The sequence below is a fragment of the Centropristis striata genome, chromosome 5 (assembly GCF_030273125.1).
Source record: "Centropristis striata isolate RG_2023a ecotype Rhode Island chromosome 5, C.striata_1.0, whole genome shotgun sequence".
In the NCBI taxonomy this organism is placed as follows: domain Eukaryota; kingdom Metazoa; phylum Chordata; class Actinopteri; order Perciformes; family Serranidae; genus Centropristis; species Centropristis striata.
In genome coordinates this window covers 35,109,545-35,129,781 of record NC_081521.1, presented here as the reverse complement: position 1 = coordinate 35,129,781, position 20,237 = coordinate 35,109,545, and the positions used below count along the sequence as shown (strand labels likewise).

Here is a 20,237-nt window from a genome sequence, read left to right as displayed (position 1 = left end):
TGACCAAAAAAAGACACCAAAAGACACAAAATGACCAAAAAAAGACACAAAATGACTTACAAAGACATGAAAAGAATTCAAAAATGGACAAAATAGCCCAAGACTCCATAGAGTTAAGTTGTTAACCCACTTCTTGTTCCATGAAAAAAGGCCTACTTGTATAATTCTGAAATGTACGTTATATTTTACCTTTTTTTGTTTACCTCTGGCAGTTCACCACTTACCTTTGTACCCTTTCAAACTGATTCAAGCTTGATTTTCAATAAAAAACTGGAAAAATTTAGGTGTCATAAAACTTTTGACCGGTAGTGTATATAATACCAAAAAAAGAAAAAATATATTTTATATATTTTTTTATGATAAAATAATAGATTTTTCAATTTCTTTTTCCCCCCATTTTGCCTTTATTCAATTGGACATGTGGAGATAGTCCGGAAAGGGGGTGGAGAGAGAGGGAATGACATGCAGCAGAGCACGAGCAGAGGGTGTGGCTGATGGTGCTCCAGCATCATTAATGTCTAAAGGCAATTTTCAATTTTTATTTTTATTTTTTGTAACGGGCTGTTTGCAGCCCTTATAAAGAAGAACATGTAACAAAGATTAATGTTGTTTTGTTTTATTTTAATAAAATGACCTAGCTGCCGTCAGCCTGCCGATGACATCACATGGTGACCGGCAGGTGAAAGGTCATGATTTGACGAGCTCTCTGTTTGCGGTTATGGTTTGCAGCTGTGACTCGGAGCGCCGCGGACACTCAACATGTATATGGTGAATTTAATTTCTGTGATTGATTATCACGTTTTTTCTTTTTTTTTTTTTATAGTATTAGCGTTAATCAGCGTCACCTTCACGTTCATCAGTTATAAGTTTAATATTGTTCCTGAGCGGTGGTTCTGCTTGCTCCTTCAGATAAATCATTCACCTGTGTGTAGTGGTTGATGTTGTTATGTGCTGTGCTTGGTTTGTCTCCACACTAAAGTTTTGTGTTGTTGCTTGGTTCTTCAGTCACCTGTTTGTTGTGAAAGAACCTGTGCATGTCTGAGGACTTAAGCCATATTGGATTTGTTCTGATACATGCATTGATACTTTCAATTTTGACATAACTTTAAATCTGCATATGGTTTTGTTTGAATTATTTTTAGTTTTCAGTAGGTGTCTGATCTGGACATCTAAGGTTTGTAATACTGTATTCTTCGAGGGACATTTTGCAGGTGAAGGCCAGCAGGGCCCCTGACACTTTGGGCCCTTGAGCCTGTGTCTGTTAGGCTTGTTCAGAAATCCGCCCATGATGAACAAAACAAAAAGTTATGTGAGACTGTACTTTGGCACGCTAAAATATCTTAGTTTATAGCATATACTGAATCATAGATGTGTGTGTACTTTGGCTGATAACCCCCAAAAAGCAGAACCAGAAAAAAAGCATTTGACGTAATGGCTGCATTGTTTGTCCTGCAGTCCTGTATTTACAACACTTGGTGAGATGGTACTAGCATATCATGAATGAACAGCAATGCATTGTTGTCTTCCACCATATTCTGTATCTAACTCATAACTCTTTTATCTCTAAATTTGAGGGCTTCTTGCCTAATGGCATTAGGTCCAAAAATGTAATACTGGTCGGGTCCCCCAGATAATAAATCTCAATTGTTCCACAGAGTGAAGAGAACAAGAGATGGTTGTAATGTATGTAGGTGTGAAAGTAAGGGAGGTCAACGTCATGCTAATTCACTTTTGTTTGCTAAAACACTTCAAGACTGATAGCAACTCATTCAACAAGGCAGGGTTGAAGTCCATTTCTTTTGTGGCTGTCAGATAACGGCCAATAAATAACAGCTAAACCACTTTTTACAAAACGATCTGTGTACTTATCCATCACTCTGTTATGATTACCAATAGCCTTGTTGTGCTATATGCGTGATACAGTATCTGTCCACGCCCAGGTAAAGTGTCTTAATGACTGTAAACCTGCTGGTGAAGTGGCTGTTGTATTGTCTCAGAGGTGAGTGCGTCACAGTTTCTCACTTGCTGTTGTTCCCTGCTCCTCCCTGCTCGGCCCAGTCCGTGCTCTTCTCCAACACCAGCACAGTTTTCCCATGCTCCTCAAGTCGCACTGTATTCGCTTCAACATCCTAAAGGACAAATAAAAAATACATGGATGATGAGTCAAATACATATAGTATACATATAGTGGAGGATCAGATCCCTTGTTTAACTAAAAGTACTAATACCACTAATACCAACCTTAAGTGAAAGTACACAAGTACCAGCATCAAAATGTACTTAAAGTATTTAAAGTTAAAGTACTCATTAGGCAGAATCGCCCAACTCAGATTGTTAAACATATCGCAAATATATTGTTGAGTTATTATTATTATTGATGCATTTATGGAATCAGCATTTTACTGTCAAGGTAGGGTTGAATTTAACTACTTAATATACTGTTACGTTGTTTAATTTGTTACCTGAAAAGTAACTAAAGCTGTCAGTAACTAAAGCTGTCAGCTAAAGTAGAATAGTTATATAAATGTGAATGCGCAAGTGAAGTACCTCAAAAGTACAGTACTTAAGCAAATGTACTTAGTTACATTCCACCCCTGCGTTTAGTGTTTGTGGAACTGAATTTGTTGTGCACACATACGAAAGGACGCTTTACTACATTTTTCACATTGTCTAGACATGCATAGTAATTATTTCCTCTGACACACCTTGAGGATGCGGATAAAGTCCTGTTTGTCAACACGGAGGAAATGGCAGTTGTCTTCTCGTAAGATGATGGTGGCAGCACGAGGTGCATCATTCAGCAAAGCAAGCTGCCCAAAGTCCTCACCCTCATGCAGCGTAGTTACCAGGCCCTGCATGCACACGATACTTTCAGCATCACGTATCAATTCCAAGGTAACAATGTATTTCGTGAGTGCCATTTCTGAGATATATTATGAATATTCAAGCAATCAGTGAATGGATTTACCTTCCCATGTGTGATCACATTTACAGAGCCTTTCCAGATGATGTACCAGGAAGTGCCTTTGTCCCCCTGACTGAACACTACATCACACACACAGAAACACAGTCAGCAACAACATTGGTCATTTAGACCCGTTTACTGTGTGAATAACCATTATAATTACATGATCATGTTTACAAAGCGTTTCATTATGTATGCATGACTTTCATAATCATGACAAGCAACTTGGGGGATGAGAAGGGGGGTGGGGGGGACACATGATGACCTGATTGTCTCCACCAATGTAATGAATCAACCGTGACATGAGGACATTGAATATGTTTTGCAAAAGAGGATGTTAAGAGGGCATTTGTGCACATGAGAACATAAGTGCACTATAGAGTGGTCCAACTACACAATGAGACTGTGTGTGTCTCCGTGTGTATAATCAGGCCGTCTACCACCGGAGCTCAAGCGTCAGCAAAGCTGTCACACTCACAGACTGTTCCGGCCTTGGCATGTGATTCAAAGACCAGCACTGCTGCCAGCTCCTTACGCACCTACAAGCACAACAGAGCAAAACATTAGACTGAACTGCATTGATTACTCCTGTTTGTTAGATCAAAAAAACCATTGGAAGTATAACGATCAAAGGAGTTGAGGAAATCAAGAATCTGAGGAAATGCTTTGGTTGATCTCCTGGTAGTAAGCAACTTCTATTAACACAAATGAACAAGGGTGGTAGAAACTGTTGCTTTAACTAGCTTGAAAAGGTTTATAACAATGTTTTATTACAAATCCTGTTTTGATACAACATATTTTGTTTCAACAAGGTGAATACTAGCCTTGAAAACAGATTCCAATGAAGCTTTTGTATCAAATTAAATTAAAGGTAAACTCATAGAAATAGAACAAGAGTAGAATGGACATTCCCATTAAAGTCAAGTAGTAGTGATAGTACCCACTTTTGATCTAGTAGTATGAAACATGGAGATGCTAATTGGTCAAATTAAACCGCTTAATTATTCATCCAAGCACAGGAAGCATATTATGTGTATTAGATGAGTGGCAACTTTGCTCAGATCATTTGCTGCAACCAGTGTAGAACAATAGCAAAGTCTAGCCTACTTTGCCTGGGAGAGAGCAGATGGCAGCGCTACTGTAGCTTGCTAACTAGCCAGCCATCCGTCTCCTAAGCTGCCAACAAACAACTGTTATGTACCTGCCAAATGACAATGGTGAACAGTGCAATGTCTGTTCTACTGTTGTTCTATTTCTGTGGGTGTAATGTTACTCATGCCATAGGAATAGAAGTAAAGCTTGTGGAGTGCAGCGATTGCTAAACTGTCTCACTTTCTACACAAAAAACTAGCTAAGGACAATGATGTGGAGAGCAGGCAGTAATGGTGACTAACAGATGTGGAGAGATGAGCTGCAGCCTTGACATGGAGCAGCTCCTCATAGATGACCTCCAGGTCCTCAGCACTCCTCTGACTGGGGCTAAACACAGGGAAATTCAGACAACACATGGAATCAATCACAGATGCATTTAAAAACTTTGATGAAAGATGCAACTTGATGGGGAAAGCCAACTTAACTTGTTTTAATGGAAGTAGTGGTTGTATTAGGGTTCAACATACTGACCATTTGCGTAGAATCATAGTGAGCAGAGCATCGGGACCCAGCTGAGACAGCAGCGACAGAGCCTCCTGCAGCTCATCCTCTGAGTCCTTCTCATTCGTCATGTGGTTCAGGCCAAACTCAGAGTCCTGGAAGCGGTAAAACTGGGTGTCCTTGTCATGGAAGTTCAACTCATGTTTCACTTGAATGAGGCAGAATACAGAGTAGGGAAAACATTAATGAGACTCAAATTTAACTGAGGATGTAGACATTTAGAGAAATGCAACCAAAAACAAAAACAACAAAACAAAAAAAATAATTATATTTGGACCTTATGGAGAATTAGTTGCCATGCGCTTACTTTACAAAACTCTAGAATGACAAGAAAAATGGAAATATGATTCATTTATTCAGAGTGATCCCCTTCATTTGATGATGAAGCATTTATATCCTGATTGGAGTGGTCTCTTCCAGGAAAACAGTGCCACAGCCAAAGACTGTATATAGTTGGTGAGCGCTTGACTGAGCGAGGACACATTGTAAAACATACGCCCTGACAGGCTCAGTCAACAGATTTCAAGCTTCTCAAGCACTCCTTGGAAATTCTCAAGTGCAGCATGAGCCATTATTATGAGAATATATTAAAGAAACACCAGAATATGACCGGATTTCTTGTGGAAATATCCCACACATGCCAAGGCGTGAGCTCACAAACAAGGGTAAAGGGACATCCGAAAATCAAAAATACATTTAGTTTTTTCTGTAAAATTTCTGTTTATCTGTAGTGCTATTTATAGATTTTTAGGTTGTTTTGGTGTGAGTTGCTGAGCGTTGAGATATTGGTTTCTAATATACTGGGTCTAATCTCTTTAGTACTTACCATGAATAAGGATTCCTTCATCCACCAAGACCTGCCACATGCCAACGGCCTGGCTTCTTGATTGCAGGCATTCATTCTGTTTCATCAGCCAGTCGACAAGTTCTTTACCAGAACAACATTGTCTGTGGGAGAAATTCAAAATGTTAATCTGCATGTAATTTGAAGAGATTTTAACACAGGAAATGCACCACAAGGTGTAGGTACCTGTATGTTTTAAGATGATGCTTTCTATCTCGGATCAGACCAGGGTTCCTCTCGATCATAATGCTATACACCGACCTTGCTGCCTTTACAACACGATCTGAAAGAAACTTTGAAAAAGAAGAAGCAGTTACACTATTGGCATCTTTCTTCATAGTCTAGTCGTGTTAGCTTTTGTGGTGTGATGAAACTGTGAAATTGTGAGCTGTGCCCATAAGGCAGGAGGATATGTAGCACAGGTGGTCTTGCCAGCACAAGAAACAAGTGTGTGAGTGTGACAGAGAGGGGTTTCTTTGCATCTCCCCTTGACGTGAAGATTATGTGTGTCATGGCACATACGTAAGCAGCGCAAGTGGAGATTTCTTTAGGCATTGGAGTGTTATGTGGTATGTGTGGGTTGCAAGGAGGTGAGAATGTGTTAAAAATGGCTGTGGCACCGCCTTTACAACTCCCTCTCATGCAGCGACAACAAACTTTCCCCCTCCGACCACCCTCGGTGTATTTCCTTTGAAGCACTTTTGATTTTTTTTTTTCCCCTCTCTGACGCCCACCCCCTCACACACATATACACTACACACTCTCACTCACTCTGGTCAGGTCTGAAAACAAAAGGGTGCAGACAGGGGTGCAAAACCTGTCAGCCACTGATGCAGAAGCAAGGCTTATGTAACAAGAATGTGCTTTGTTTTTGGCTGTAATGCGGATGTCCTATTTCAGGCCTTTTCATTCCATACAGTACACTCTGCTTCATTTTCAGAAACAAACTCAAACTACCACACAACAATATTTACTGTCTTAATTATTGAAAAAAGTAGATTTTTTCCTCCCTGTTAGACTTCCGCTCTCACATCTCCTGCACCAAGTCTTGTGACTCCACGAGTGACTCAGATGGTTGTGTGTTTGGCTGCTATTTGCCCAAGGTGGTGGTCTTGACATGCACACAGAATCCAACAAACACTGTTTCTTATATCGATGTTCTCTTCAAGCGAGTTGCAAAAAAGGAAGCAACTGTCAGAAACTACCTACATCCCATTCAGATTATAAAAGGCCTGTTGATCCTTGACTGATCTACTGACCCCTCACCTTGTTGGCACCAACACAACCATTGCTCTTTGGAGGCTGCTTGTTATATCCGAGCTCACGCAATACTGTCAATTATATTGTACAACTACCACTGCACCACGTGGGTTACTGTTGGTAACACTCAAGTGGCAAAAAATAAAGTAAGGGCCAAAACCTGCAGTTCCTCCAATAGCCACTTGAGTCTGGCTCCAAAAGCGAGTCAATCAACATAAACTGCTCAACTTAACAGTAGAAATGAACATGTTTACAGCCTGGCTTTGAATTGAAGGCTGGTGTAGTCACAGGCGGGTGTCTTTCAGCAACCAGGCTTCATTCAGCCTGCCCCAGCTCCACCTGCCCACTTCTGGATTATCAGGGAGTTGGGAGGAGCCAGACATTGCCAAGATAGTAACAGTCAGAGACACCCAAATTAAACTTAATTTTGGACCTTCAGAATCTGAGTGATGCCACGGTGTCTACGTCCATATTTAATAAAGTCTATAGTAACGATTATTGGTAAACTTTAGGCTAAAGCTCGACCGATTATATAATGGTCAAATATATGCAAATTTATTGGTATTTGCATATGTATTGTCTAATCTGTGAAAACTTTATTATTAATGCAGAAAAAAATGCTTGGGGAATTTAGAAATGTTGTCTTGTGGCGATCTAGTGGCAAGAACTACAGAATGAGGGACAAAAAGCTGCCATTAACCCTTTAATGTAATTAATTTGGAACATAAAACAGCAAACTTAAACTACTTAGTCCATTTTACCGAAATTCTAGGACTTTAAACAGGAATGTAACTGTACAGTTATGATAATGGCCAAAATCTAACAGAAGTTTTTACTGCCTCCCTAAAATCGGTATTGACACTAGCCCCAGAAATCCAGCATTGGTCAGGCTCTACTAAGGCATGAGGAGTGAGACTGGTTCAGGTTCGACTGCGGTTCAGTCAGTAGAGCTGTCACCCTCTGATTGTTCGGTGGTTCTAAACCTGAACATGGCAACCTACAAGTCAAAGTATCCCTGGGCAAGATATGAACCCCAAATTACTGTGTTCATCGGTGTATGAATTAATTCCCTGATTGTGGCAGGCAGCACCATGTAGGGTAGCCTTGGCCACCAGTTTCAATGTGTGTGTGTATGTGTGTGTGTGTGTGTGTGTGTGTGTGTGTGTTGAGTGGTCACAAAGACTAGAAAAGTGCAGTTAATTTACCATTGACCGATATCAGGCTAAGCCAATCTCAGGGAGAGTAGAGAGAGTCATGCCTTTGCTCTACTAGAAAAAAAAATGCATACAGTACCCACTTCAACCTATCATGCTCACATCAGCCTGTTCCCAGACCTGCCATCAACAGAGTAAATGTGCCCCAAGGCGTCTGCTGTGCCCGTCTGGAGTTATGTTGTCTAGAGGTCACCAGTATTCCCAGGGGCCCATTTTCCCCAGGGACTCACATTCTCAGGCATGTCAGCTCTAAAACGTATTTTCTTGATGAGGCAATTTTCCATTACCCGACCCAATCCTTATGAAAACAATATCAAAAGCTATAATTCACTCAGCCTAGCCCTCACTGCTAAACCTCAGCATCATGTAAACTTGCAGAAACCTTTCATATTTCTATGATTCATTCTGGCGCTGGCTGTCTTTGTTGAACTTGTTTATTGTCTGAATGTAGGCCATGTAATCATGTTATCTAGGAGCTATAACCTGCAGGTGATTGTTCCAACAAGTGGGTTGAATTAGAGTGCAAACACCTTTCCCAAGTACAATACACCTTCAGACAGTTTGCATTGATCAACACTGATGTATGGGCCATCTGTAAGGTTTGGACAGGATGCCATAACCCATTTTATGACTCTGGTCCATTGTGCTGTTGAGGTCATTTTACAGTCAAGAGCCTTTATTTGAAAAAGCGCTGATGTTAAGTACAGTAAACGTCTTGATAATGGTTTACACAGAAACTGTCAAATGCATATGATCTTTATGATCCTGACTTGCTTTTTATGTAGGGATGGCCACAGAACAGCTGCTCTGCACAGTTTGCACTGGTCACATGCTACAGGAGTTTGGTTGGAAGTAAATAGTAATTTTATTCATCACAACTCGATCAGATGATCTTTCCTGTGTATTTTTTTCTTTAACTTCAGTCTGCTGCTCTTTTGTAGTGTGTAGTATATGGCTTTTGGTTTCTTGAATACATCTTTTGGATTGGAATGATGATGAGTATACAGTTATCTGCTGTATGTCTCCTCTGTAGGCGAGACCTCACTCTCTCTCAGTGACCTTGGTGGGCTGTGTTGTGTGAGAAGCAGCTACGATGAACACTGTGTGAATTCATGCAGCCCTGTGCACTGCAGATACCTGACTCTCTGCGTGAGAAAAATACCAGACCACACTTCAGGAGGCAACATTTCCATCTTGCAATAAATGACGACTATGGGTTTTCCCAGCCCTTTGATTAGGTAATTTGGTGACAGTTTCCAGATTTTTCAAGTTGTAGCTATAATTTATGTGAACTTTCACCTTTGGCTTACTAGATGTGTATGGGAAAGTTGTCTAAAGAACACAAACGCATTATATAACAGTGCACAGTTTATGTAGCCAATCTACAAGTCTATCACCTCAGCCAAAGGAAACGGAGAGCTAAGAAAGACTACACTGTGTTCATGTCTAAAGAGGAAAATTACATCTTTTACATACAAAAGTCAAATCCAAGTTATTAAAAACAATCAGTCTATGTGGTATCAGAATGTATGATGCTCATTAGTGACTTGAAGACCCTTGCTAAGCAACCAAACAAAGCTCCAAGAGGTTATAGCATCACCTGCCTCCTGCAGACACGATTATTCTATCCCCTCTATCTTCTCTCTCCAGCACACAACAATATACACAGGCATTGGCTATGGGTCCTCTCTTTTCTTGAGGAGCCTATTTTTTAAAAACTAAGGAGATATTAGTGAATGAAACCCAGTGTGTAGTTCTTCTGTCTGGGGGAACCCAAACAGGATTCACTGTTCACATCAAACCTTGTTACACATGTTGAAATGTTCTCTCCTTGGCATGCTGTTGGAGAAAGTGAGATAAGGCAGTGTGAGGGGCCTGGGCTGGGCGAGGTGAGGCTTGGGAGGGAGAGGAGGGTCAATTAACTGTGGGCCCTGAAGTGCCCTTTAGACTCCTTGTGACTGCATGCCCTGCTAGGAATGTGTTTTTAAGACTCGCTTGAGTAGTAATGCAGGATATTATAACAACGAAAGAACAAGTTCAGCAGTTTGAGAGGATGCAAGCACTGCAACTCTGGTTGCTAGCAGAGGTCAATAGAGCCACAGGGAGAGAGAGAGACATCTAGGCTGATGACAACCACTGTCAAATATGAGTGGTGGTCAGCTAATTTGCAGAGTGACAGGTAGAGAGGCTGAGGAGCCTGATATGTGCTTATAAACATGATTGTGAAACTGTTACGATGGTCTTCTTGAATAAAATATGACGAAAGATATCACATGACTTGCTATAAGATGCTAGATAATGATCGACCGTGATCATTAAATCATGTTGGAGGAGACGATCCATACTTGCTTAAGTGCTAAAACCTTTGACATTGCGTTTCTTCTAATGTTCAGCAGGAGTTAACACCAGTGAGAACGTTGTATTTCTCTCTGCAGTGGAGAGGTGATGTAGCACAGCATAGCTCACCATCTCTGGCATACACACCTGCTTCATAGTGTCCTTAGAATTCAGGGCCTCTGGCAGCGGAGTCTAAGGGAAACAGGAAGAGAAACATTATCACCCCTGAGCCATTTCTTCACATCCAAAGCTGTGAAATAAAGCAGATAACTTGCTTTGGAACAGGATTCCACAGGAACTAGCTGGACTGATTTTTTGATGATAATCTCACTGCAGTTGCACCAAATAAACAGATATAACCAAGCTGCACTTTCCAGATAGAATGAATAATTATTTTCTTTTCATTGGGCTGAAGGTCAACACAAATACATTATCTCAACCTGCGCAGTGTTACCATTGTCTCCAACTTCATGTGGGTGGGTGGGTGGGTGTCAAGTGTGTGTGATTAAGTGGGAGGAAAGAGTACATAGACATGAGCAGAGGAAAGCACATACCCTATTGCCACGCACTTTAAGTGGAAAGATTGCTTTTAACTACTTGCTTTTGAAAGGCTTTTGAAAACCCTTAACATTTAAAACACTGCTGCAGTTGCATGATATACATAAATGGAACTATATATTATGTCTGGAGACTCCTTTTCTTTCTGCACAAGAGTCAGATCAGCCCTAACCTGCAGCCATGTACAAATATATTTATTAAAGGTGGTGATGCTGATGGCAGAAAAAGTGGTTTTAGTGCTTAAAGTATGACATAATCTTCAGTTGCTGCAATTATTTGTCATTAGTGTTAAATGTCAATCACAAAGAGTACAAGTAATATTTGTATAATAGACTCCCTTTAGCATAAATTAAGCAGAGCTGACGGAGATGCAACAGAGGAAGTCTGCACCTCCTAGAAAATCTAGACTTCTGTGTGATTAACCCCACACTCACGATGTCAAGTGCTCTGATTGTTGGAAACAACAATGTGCATGCCCAGTTGGCAATGGAAGTGGATGGAACACATGTGAAGCCAGGTGTGGCTGATTGCCTGTTGCCCCTCTGCAATTTCATAAAGTGTTTGTAAGGGACTGGTAAATGGTAAATGGACTGCACTTTTCGCTTTTCCAGTCTTTGTGGCCACTCAAAGCGCTCATTCACCCTTTCTCACACACATTCATACTGGTGGCCAAGGCTACCCCTAAACGGTGCCACCTGCCACCATCAGGAATTCATTCACACACGATAATCCCAGCATCAGGAGCAATAATTCAGTATCTCGCTAAAGGATATTTCGACACCGAGGCTGCCATGGTCAGGGATCGAACCACCGACCTTCTGATCAATAGACGACTGCTCTACCAACGTCATCTGCAGCACAAGTAATTAACATTGGTCATCATAAACAATGTGGATGATGAGATCAAACACCTCAGTGCCCACCAGCTGAGGGTTATAAACCAATCCACTAGTAAAAAATGATCAGATTTATTGTGGAGTGGTTCTCCAGAGGATTATGGCAACTTGTCAGAGAAGAGCTTTGTTTCCCATGTGTGTTATTATTCAGAGGGAATGGTACCTGGTGTCAAGAACAGGCCATGCAAAATTGGACTTGCATGCTGGAGACAATCATGGTGTTCGCTGAGTTACCCAAATTGACAGCACATGCAGACAGGGAATTGAGCAATATGACTGCTGTTCTGAGGAGAACAGGTGGGTGACCAGGGCATTAAACTGTGTTTTAGGACCCTGAAATAGTGCGTTGTGTCATTTTCTGGTTTTGTAACTGTGCAAAAGCAGTTGTTTACATTGAATATTAAACATTCCCATGTGTGTAGCTGTATTTCCTCTTTGTGGCTTTTCTTTTATGTTTTTATGATCTCTTTGTTGCCAGTTAATGTTATTGCAGTCTGCCTGTATTAATTTAGAAAAAAGTATGAAGGCCAGGCCAAGTAAGATCAAATACTTTTCACTGGATCTGGTAACTTGTGGGTATTAAGTGACACATCTAAATACACAAAACAAAAAGGAAAACTGATTAAACAGACACCACATTTAACTTGGTCCCATCATTGGGTTGCTCCTGTTGCAAGGACAAATATTTACTAAATGGGATGGGTATCTGTAACTCGTGAGTTTCTGTCTATGTGCTGTGATAATGCATTGTTGAACAGCTTGCAAAATGTAAAATATGCAAACTAATCACATGGCATGGCTGACATCCATTCATACAGTAGATGACTGTATTGAACTGGGATCTTATCAACCTCACATCACTGATGCACATCTGTTGCGTGTCTCCTGTGTTTCTGCAGACAGACTTTCTGGCATGCTTTGTCTAGTGTGCTGTGCAGACATCTACTGTATATCAGGTAGCCTGAATGGCACATTGTTTAAACATAGAAAACAATGTATTACCCCCCAGTGCAAGCCTGTATGAGTAGGTGAAGAGTTTGAAAAAACATGAATGTTTAACTCATTGTGGTCTTGGTTCTAATCAAGTATATTTGACTGAATTTGCATATAGTTACAGCAGATATGATCCAGCCAAAATGCCCCTCAAGTTGACAAAAAATGTGGGAAAACCAGTGTCAGTCCAGGTCTCTAGACAGGCAGACGCAATTAGTAAACTTGAATGTGAGGTCTTTCATTCTGCTTTGTCTCCCTGTCTCAGCCCTGGAAGAATGAGCAATAAGGACAGGGACACGCTGCCCTGGCATCTCCTAATAACGACAGTAAATAGAGCTCATTTTTGCCAGATAGAGGTATCTGCCTTGATTAGCTCAGAGGAAGAAATAGCATATTGCTTGAATGGCAGTTAAATTGTGCACATTGTTGATATCAAGACTTAATCAACAGAGATATTCGACACCATTATGGTTGATTCATATCAAGCCGAAGAGGTAATATGTAATTATTAAAAATGCATCTTGTTATTGCCTTTGTGCCTTTAAACTACAAAGACATTCATTTTATGATTATGGTGATTTTTAGTATGCTTCAAGTTTATACTTTTGTGTAAATCTTGTTATTGGCCTGGTGAGGACATCTTTGTGGAAGTGCTCTTGTTTGATTTATCATGTGTAAGATAACCTGAATAAACAGAAACTCACTTTGTGTGCCAACAAGTTTAACTACTCCTGTGACATTTGAGACTCTGTGAGGCAGACATCAAGGGATTATTGTGCTCAGGTTGTCAGGTATAGAACACATAAATGTGTTGTGTAATTGTATTGTGTCAATACAATTCAATGTAACCTTTTGTGCTCCCTTTATGTGAAATATGACATTGATATCTAGCTGGAAACAGCAGGAAGTTTATAATGCAGCCTGGAGATTTACGGTTACCTTTGACCTATTGATGCTTAAAAGTCAAGTAAATTTAGAGCCAGACCACTGTTCTGTGTCTTCCTGTGACCTGGAGACAAAAAACTCCCCTTTGTGCATTCTTTTACAAACTCTTCTGTAAACTGAGTGAGGATGTTGAAGGTGAACAATAAACAATACACTATTTATAACCAGAGTGTAATAAAAAAAACTTTGTGCTTTGTCACCCACTTGTGTCTCCACACCCAATCTGCTAAAACAATAGAAAGATCTGCTTTAGTCCACTGGAAGCAATCTTGAAATATATCAAGAGATGCTGTTTAGGGGGCCCAGACTGTGTCATAGTGGAGGTGAAAGGAAGTAAAGTGAACTAAACCTCATTGTTACATCAACACATGTAACCTGCTCTCTGAAAAAACAGGCAGTCTCTTTCTCCACCTCTCCTCCAACCAGACTTTTTGCTGAGTTTCAACACAAAATGTAGCTAAACCTATTAGATGCAATTTCCTCGTATGCTAGGAGGGTGGTTGTCACTTTAACAAAAACTAGGGCTTTTAGGACTGTTAAGCCACCATGTGTCAGACACCAATGTGCACAACAAACCACGATTATAAAAGCTTTTCTGAGACCATCAGTTTCTCCCACAGTGACTAATTCAAGACATTTAATGAATGCAAGCAAAATCTTGGAGTGCTTTTTGTGGTAAAGTCTAGGATTTGCAAAGTCTCTTGGCTTATATGAACATGCACATCATAATTTATCTCCTGATTACACCTGACACCAGGTGACAAAAGGTAGTGATGGTGACAGGGAACATGGTGGTGAACAAAAATATTAGCATTATCATCACTCTCATCTCCTCATCATTTTTCTGTGCCAACAAAGAGTAAACAAATTCTTATCTTTGATCCATGCTCTATTGTGTACTTATTTCTCCAAAGTAGGGAGACCAGGGTTGGTTGACACACCTTTCACCCACTGCAGCATTAGACTGGCATAATTTATGTTTATTTTCTAACCATCAGCTAATAATAAATGTTTAAATACACACACATTTTTGATTGTCATGTTGTGCATTTGTGCCAACCAGCCCCATCAGGGGATATATAAACTTTTTAAACATTTTTTTTCAAACAAGGACCATAAAACATGCACATTTAACACAATATCTACCCATTTTTAAAACCAAACAATAATTTTAAACAAGCCACCTGTAGGAATATCTCATTACTTTTGCTATTGACCATTCAAAACAATTATAGTTACCCAATAATGTAAACTCCACAGGTGTTTTTGACTTCCCCAATACTCAAAAAAATCTACATTGTCAGTTATATTAACAGCACATGAGCCAAAAACAGAACGGGTCACATTTGACCCAATTTTGTGATTAAATTATGTTGGCCAGCTGCCATCACTCATCAGACTTTCAAGTCAAATCAATATATAGCAAATTATGATAGGTGAATTTCCTTGTATACTATAAAACTGAAATGTAACCCTCACCAAAAAAAGTTACTTTCAGGTGTTTTAAACCGCAACAAAGCAGCTGTGTGGCAGCCAGCCCCAGTCTCCCCTGAACGTGAAAACAACATACCCAGCTGATGCCTCGTATGCTCGGTGTTTCCACTGAGGAGCGGTCCGGGAACACTTGGTAATGGTGACTCCGAAACAGATGCATCTTGTCTCAGATCCAAACAACCGACAAACAACTTTCCCAGTCAGAAGATCTGCTCACGGAACCTCCAGACATTATTCACAGCAAAGGAGAGCCAGCCGCCAGCCGCTCAGGGCTGCACAGCGACGACGCAGCGCAGCGACAGCGTCTGCTCGGGACTCCGCATGTTGCCCTATAAAACCCAGGCAGTCCTCGTCCCTGCATCCAAACCAGCACCGGCTGCCTCGGTAGACGCGTCTGCCTCAGTGAGGACAGCGTGTGTAGTCCTCAGCCATCCCCCGCAGCACAGGCGCACTGCTGAGCTGCGTGTGTGCGCTCTGTGGCTTTGGCAAACACGAATCATCAGAGAGAGAGAGAGAGAAAGAGAGGGAGAGGCGGCCTCCTCTGGTATTTTACCACCTAATTAATGGCGTTTGATTTATTTCGCTCGACATTGATGTACTCCGTGCGTATGTTGGCAGGTGCGCTCTGTACATTTTGTCCTTTGATTTAAAACGAGCCACTGAGCAGAAACTGTAATGTGGCTATTTCACCAGGCTCATACTGTACAGATGTCACAGGTGTTTAAAAGTGACAAATCCTTAACCCGGCCCTAAGTGTCAAGGCTCCCCTGGCCTTCAACTATAAATTGTCACTCAAAGACACATTCCAATCAGGTAGAGACTCAAAATGATCATAAAACGATTACAAAGAGACCAAAGCAACTACAAAGAGATTCAAAGTGGCTACAAAGAGACACAATTATGGCAATGGGTAAAAGAATTACAAAGACACACAAAAAGACTACAAAGAGATACAAAACAACCAAAAAGAGGCACAAAAAACAACCACATAGACACTCAAAAAGACTTTAAAAAGACTTCAAAAAGACGCACAGCAACCATAAAGAGACACACCAAACACAAAGAGACAATAAAAATAACAATAAAAAGTTTCACTTCAATAAAAAGACTTACATTATAACAGTGACACAAAAAACACAGAGAAAAAAAAGTATTACCATGAAGAGACAAAAAAACAAAAGCAGGCTAAAAGACTTTAAGGTCTGTGTGTCCCATGGAGGAAAGATGTTTGTACCCGGGGCCCATTGTCTCATAATTCACCCATGCCTGGATCTGTAACTATAATGTAATAAACAAAATCCTTACATATTAACAGAAAGACTTTAAAAAGACTTCACTAAATAAGCCACTTCTCCATCTTTACACCTGTAGCTGGGCTTAAACTGAAGCACATCCCCGTGATGTAAATCTCAATGAAACAACAACACTCAGTTCACCTGGCACCGTAAATTCACAAGACTGTGCTCAAGGTTATTAAATGAGTCATAATGTTCCATGCAGGCACAGTATGGTCTAGTTTGTTCAGTGCAGTAGTTCAGAGCTGCAGAACTCTGCACACACACTTATCAGGGTGTCCAGCTGTCTGGCTCAGCCGGGTCTGTAAGCACATGGGCTCGCAGATAAACTGTTTCAAGGGCAGAAAACAGTTCAGGTTGAAGAACGGCACTTGATGTCTCTCATCAGTCATTGTGTTTAGTTGTAGTTGTCAGTTTGATTACATGTGTTTGTCCTTTGCACCAGTGTTAAGCTGCCCATTACTGCTTTATGGATTTATAATGCTGTATATTGTGCCGACAGGTGTAACGTTAAGCTGTCAATGCATCTTGCTATGTTGCTGTAGCCTCATTTTTATTTGTCTCACACCTGATGTTTGTGGTTGAATGTTATTTTATTGACTTTATAATAATATGACTTACTTTTCCCATCTCTGGTGTACAACGTCTTGCTGGGGAATAGATGGATTTCACCAAGTTCTCCATAGAGGAGATGGCTTGAACAGTATCTGTGTGAGAAAAACAAGAAACAGGGTAATAATTAGTTTCTTTCAGAAACATGGGAATACATTTGTCATGCCTAATTATTGATAATTGGCCAAAGGAAATGTAAATCTGCAGCCTGTCAAACAAGAACAAGGGGACCCTCTATCAACTTGATTTCCTGTGCACCTCCAGTTGCTGTGTTCTGCCGCCTGGATACGTTATGCAAGAACTGTTTAAATCCCTGCTATTGTTCCAGTGCAGGGCTGCCCTTCCTGTACTGACCTCACTGCCTGAGTTGGTTTGCTACGGTTTTCCACAAGACAGCACGGACACTAATTCTGTCCCGCTTCCTGTGCTTTGGCTTGGTTGTTCTTCCAGCTGGAAAGATGGAGGAGGGCAACTCATTGCAGCTGCCTCTCTGTGCAATTTTAAGTTGAACACCTGTTGCACCTGCATGTTACCTCTGTTTTCGACATTACTGCTTCTTTGTCGAAGCAGTACTCCATTAGCCTGTGTGTTGAGTGAATGCCAAAAGAGCTCAATTCGCTTTGAATCGCAGCCCCCCTTCATCTCAATTGCATAACAGAAGCTACATTGAACGCCCTGTACTTTGAAGCTTTTACTACAGAATCCTGCAACTTCTTACCAAGTTTAGACCTCTGTGATCTGTGCCGTATCATGAGGATGCTCCAGTATTTGCTGTCATAAAAACCAGGATTAAAAATAAGCAAGCCACCAAATCAAATGGAAAATTTCTTTTCAAGTGTTGCCGATAAGTTTCTTGTGCTCCGGCTCAACTTGTGTGACTCTCTGTGTCTTCAAAACGCCTCGCAGGGACTCTTAAGACGCCACATTCAGAACGTTCACGATAAAGGAATCCAGTTTTCCTTCTTGTGACCTCCTGAGGGAATGTAAATATGATTTTTAGCTGATAAGGAAGAGCACATTGCTACAGTCTGTTTGATAGTATCTGACAAAGTGACTGTCCTGTGTGCACACCGGCAGATCACTGAGTCTTCATGGGAGCTTTGTACCAAATCTAAAAGGCTTCAACTGCTTCCTGGAAGTCTGGGGATAACCATAGGATTGATTTATGAGAAGTAAACCCAGTAAACTCAAGAGTGGTAATTGCTCATTAATGCTGCTCCAAAGTTGGTTTATTTTTAGGTCCATGTTGTTTATTTATGAACATCAGGAAGCCTCTGAGATTCATTGCAGGCAGCTGACATCTTGACCGCTTCAGGGACTTTTGGGCCCCTTTGGGTCACTTTGCATTGCATAAAGCTTCACTTCACACACTCGTCACATTTTCAAAATAAATGCTGCCCTCTGTTGAGAACACAGGTGCTCTGCAATCCACATCAGGTGGAGAGGAAATTCATGTAAGCCTTAGACAAATTTACACATAAATCCTCAGAATGTACGACACTTTTGGATTAGATTAGAATCTATTGACAGACTGATCACCTTTTTTATATAGGAACCACCAAGTATCCAAAATCTACATAAATGTACATTTTTTAGTGATGTATGTTGATGTAGTTATGTTTTATTACACTAGTAAGCTAATAATATATTTTGCGTGTGGTCCGTGTTTTTCTTTCTCTTTTTCTGTTTTTATTTATGTGTTCTTGTGTTTCTATTTAGGTCCTCTGGGAAAGGGAGTGGGATTTCCTGCAACACATCTACGCCCATGGAATGTGTACAACTGTCTTTGTTGTGCCTGGCCTATGTGGTCACACACACACACACACACACACACACACACACATACACACACACACACACACACACACACACACACACACACACACACACACACCTTTTCCTTCCTTTGCCCTGTCCAGTTAGCAGTGACATGGAAAGACATTTTTTATTAGTTTGACCCCATGGCCAAACGAGGTCTGGCGCAGAAAGTGAAGCAAACATGAGTGAAAGCATTAAACCAGATGATGGCAATAATTCTTAACCTCGAAAGGAAAAAAAACTGTTTATCAGCATCATTATAACACATCTGCCTGCTGCGCAGAGTGTCACATGTTCATGTTAACAAGCAACAAATAACAAATAACTCAAACATATTAGACAATAAATGACTTGTTTTGTGTTGAAATTTGAAGCAGTTAGAAGTAAAGTTATCAAAAACTGAGCAATATTTTTTTTGTCAGAAATATAACATCTCTCACTCTTACATCTGCACATCATACCATATAAAGTCAACTTTCCATCTGAACAAATACAACAATTATACAACAATGTCGTTAAAAAATAAAACACTATGTCAGCCTGTTACATCATTTTATAAGTAATCAGTAACTTACCACTGGCACACTCTTGTAACATTCTCCAGACTGGAGGCTTCAGCATTTTTGCTCTTCTCATGTCATTGCCGTTTATGTGAGTTGTGGGGAGTGTTACTGGACTTGGTTTCCTGTATCTTTCTGATTGGCCATGAAGAGAGCGCTCCAGGGCATGGGCTGAGTAAAGCAGTGAGAACACAGCAGTGTGTGTGTGTGTGTGTGTGTGTGTGTGTGTGTGAAGACAGGATGAAATTATGATCAACTGCAGGGTCTTTTAATTTGTTTTCACTTCACAGCTACAGGAACATGTGGTTTCCATGCACCACATCCTTTATTGCAACACTGCTGCAAGCAACCGCAGAAATGATTTGATGCTTGGTGTCAGAGCTCAGATTTCAATTATGACATTATTTGTATTTGCTAGATTTATAATCAAACTTAAAAAAATAGCTTTGAATAAATATTATCATTGTGCTTAATGTTTCCTGCACAGAAGGTCACTTCCTGCCAGCCACTTTCATGTTTTCATGTGAATGTGTCTATTTGTAGATTTATTAACTTTTTTTGCATTGTAAATTATGCATATTGTTTAATATTCAACAGTGGTGGAATGCAACAGTAGGTTCACTCAAGTACTGTACTATAAGTAATAATTTGATTAAATGTACTGTATGTTCCTTGAGTATTTCCATTTTGCGCCACTGCACTTCAATTCACAGAAAATATTGTACTTTTTAGTCCATTTATCTGACAGCTTTAGTTAGTTAACTTTGCAGACATTAAAACAAATGATAAACTG

At 40.5% G+C, this 20,237-nt stretch overlaps 1 protein-coding gene across 1 annotated transcript in view; it reads right to left on the bottom strand.

Moving 5' to 3' along the window:
• rapgef3 (Rap guanine nucleotide exchange factor (GEF) 3) overlaps positions 1-19,504 on the bottom strand; it is a 28,912-nt gene extending 9,408 nt beyond the window's left edge. Inside the window, exons 1-11 of the mRNA XM_059332923.1 lie at positions 19,460-19,504; positions 17,076-17,161; positions 10,421-10,465; positions 5,649-5,755; positions 5,445-5,566; positions 4,589-4,766; positions 4,360-4,444; positions 3,444-3,504; positions 2,969-3,045; positions 2,706-2,852; positions 2,023-2,129 (exon numbers count right to left, since the gene is read on the bottom strand). Of these exons, the coding sequence (XP_059188906.1) occupies positions 2,023-2,129; positions 2,706-2,852; positions 2,969-3,045; positions 3,444-3,504; positions 4,360-4,444; positions 4,589-4,766; positions 5,445-5,566; positions 5,649-5,755; positions 10,421-10,465; positions 17,076-17,161; positions 19,460-19,481 (1,037 nt within the window). The 5' untranslated portion in view covers positions 19,482-19,504. The remainder of the gene's footprint in view (positions 1-2,022; positions 2,130-2,705; positions 2,853-2,968; positions 3,046-3,443; positions 3,505-4,359; positions 4,445-4,588; positions 4,767-5,444; positions 5,567-5,648; positions 5,756-10,420; positions 10,466-17,075; positions 17,162-19,459) is intronic.
• Positions 19,505-20,237: the final 733 nt, after the last annotated feature.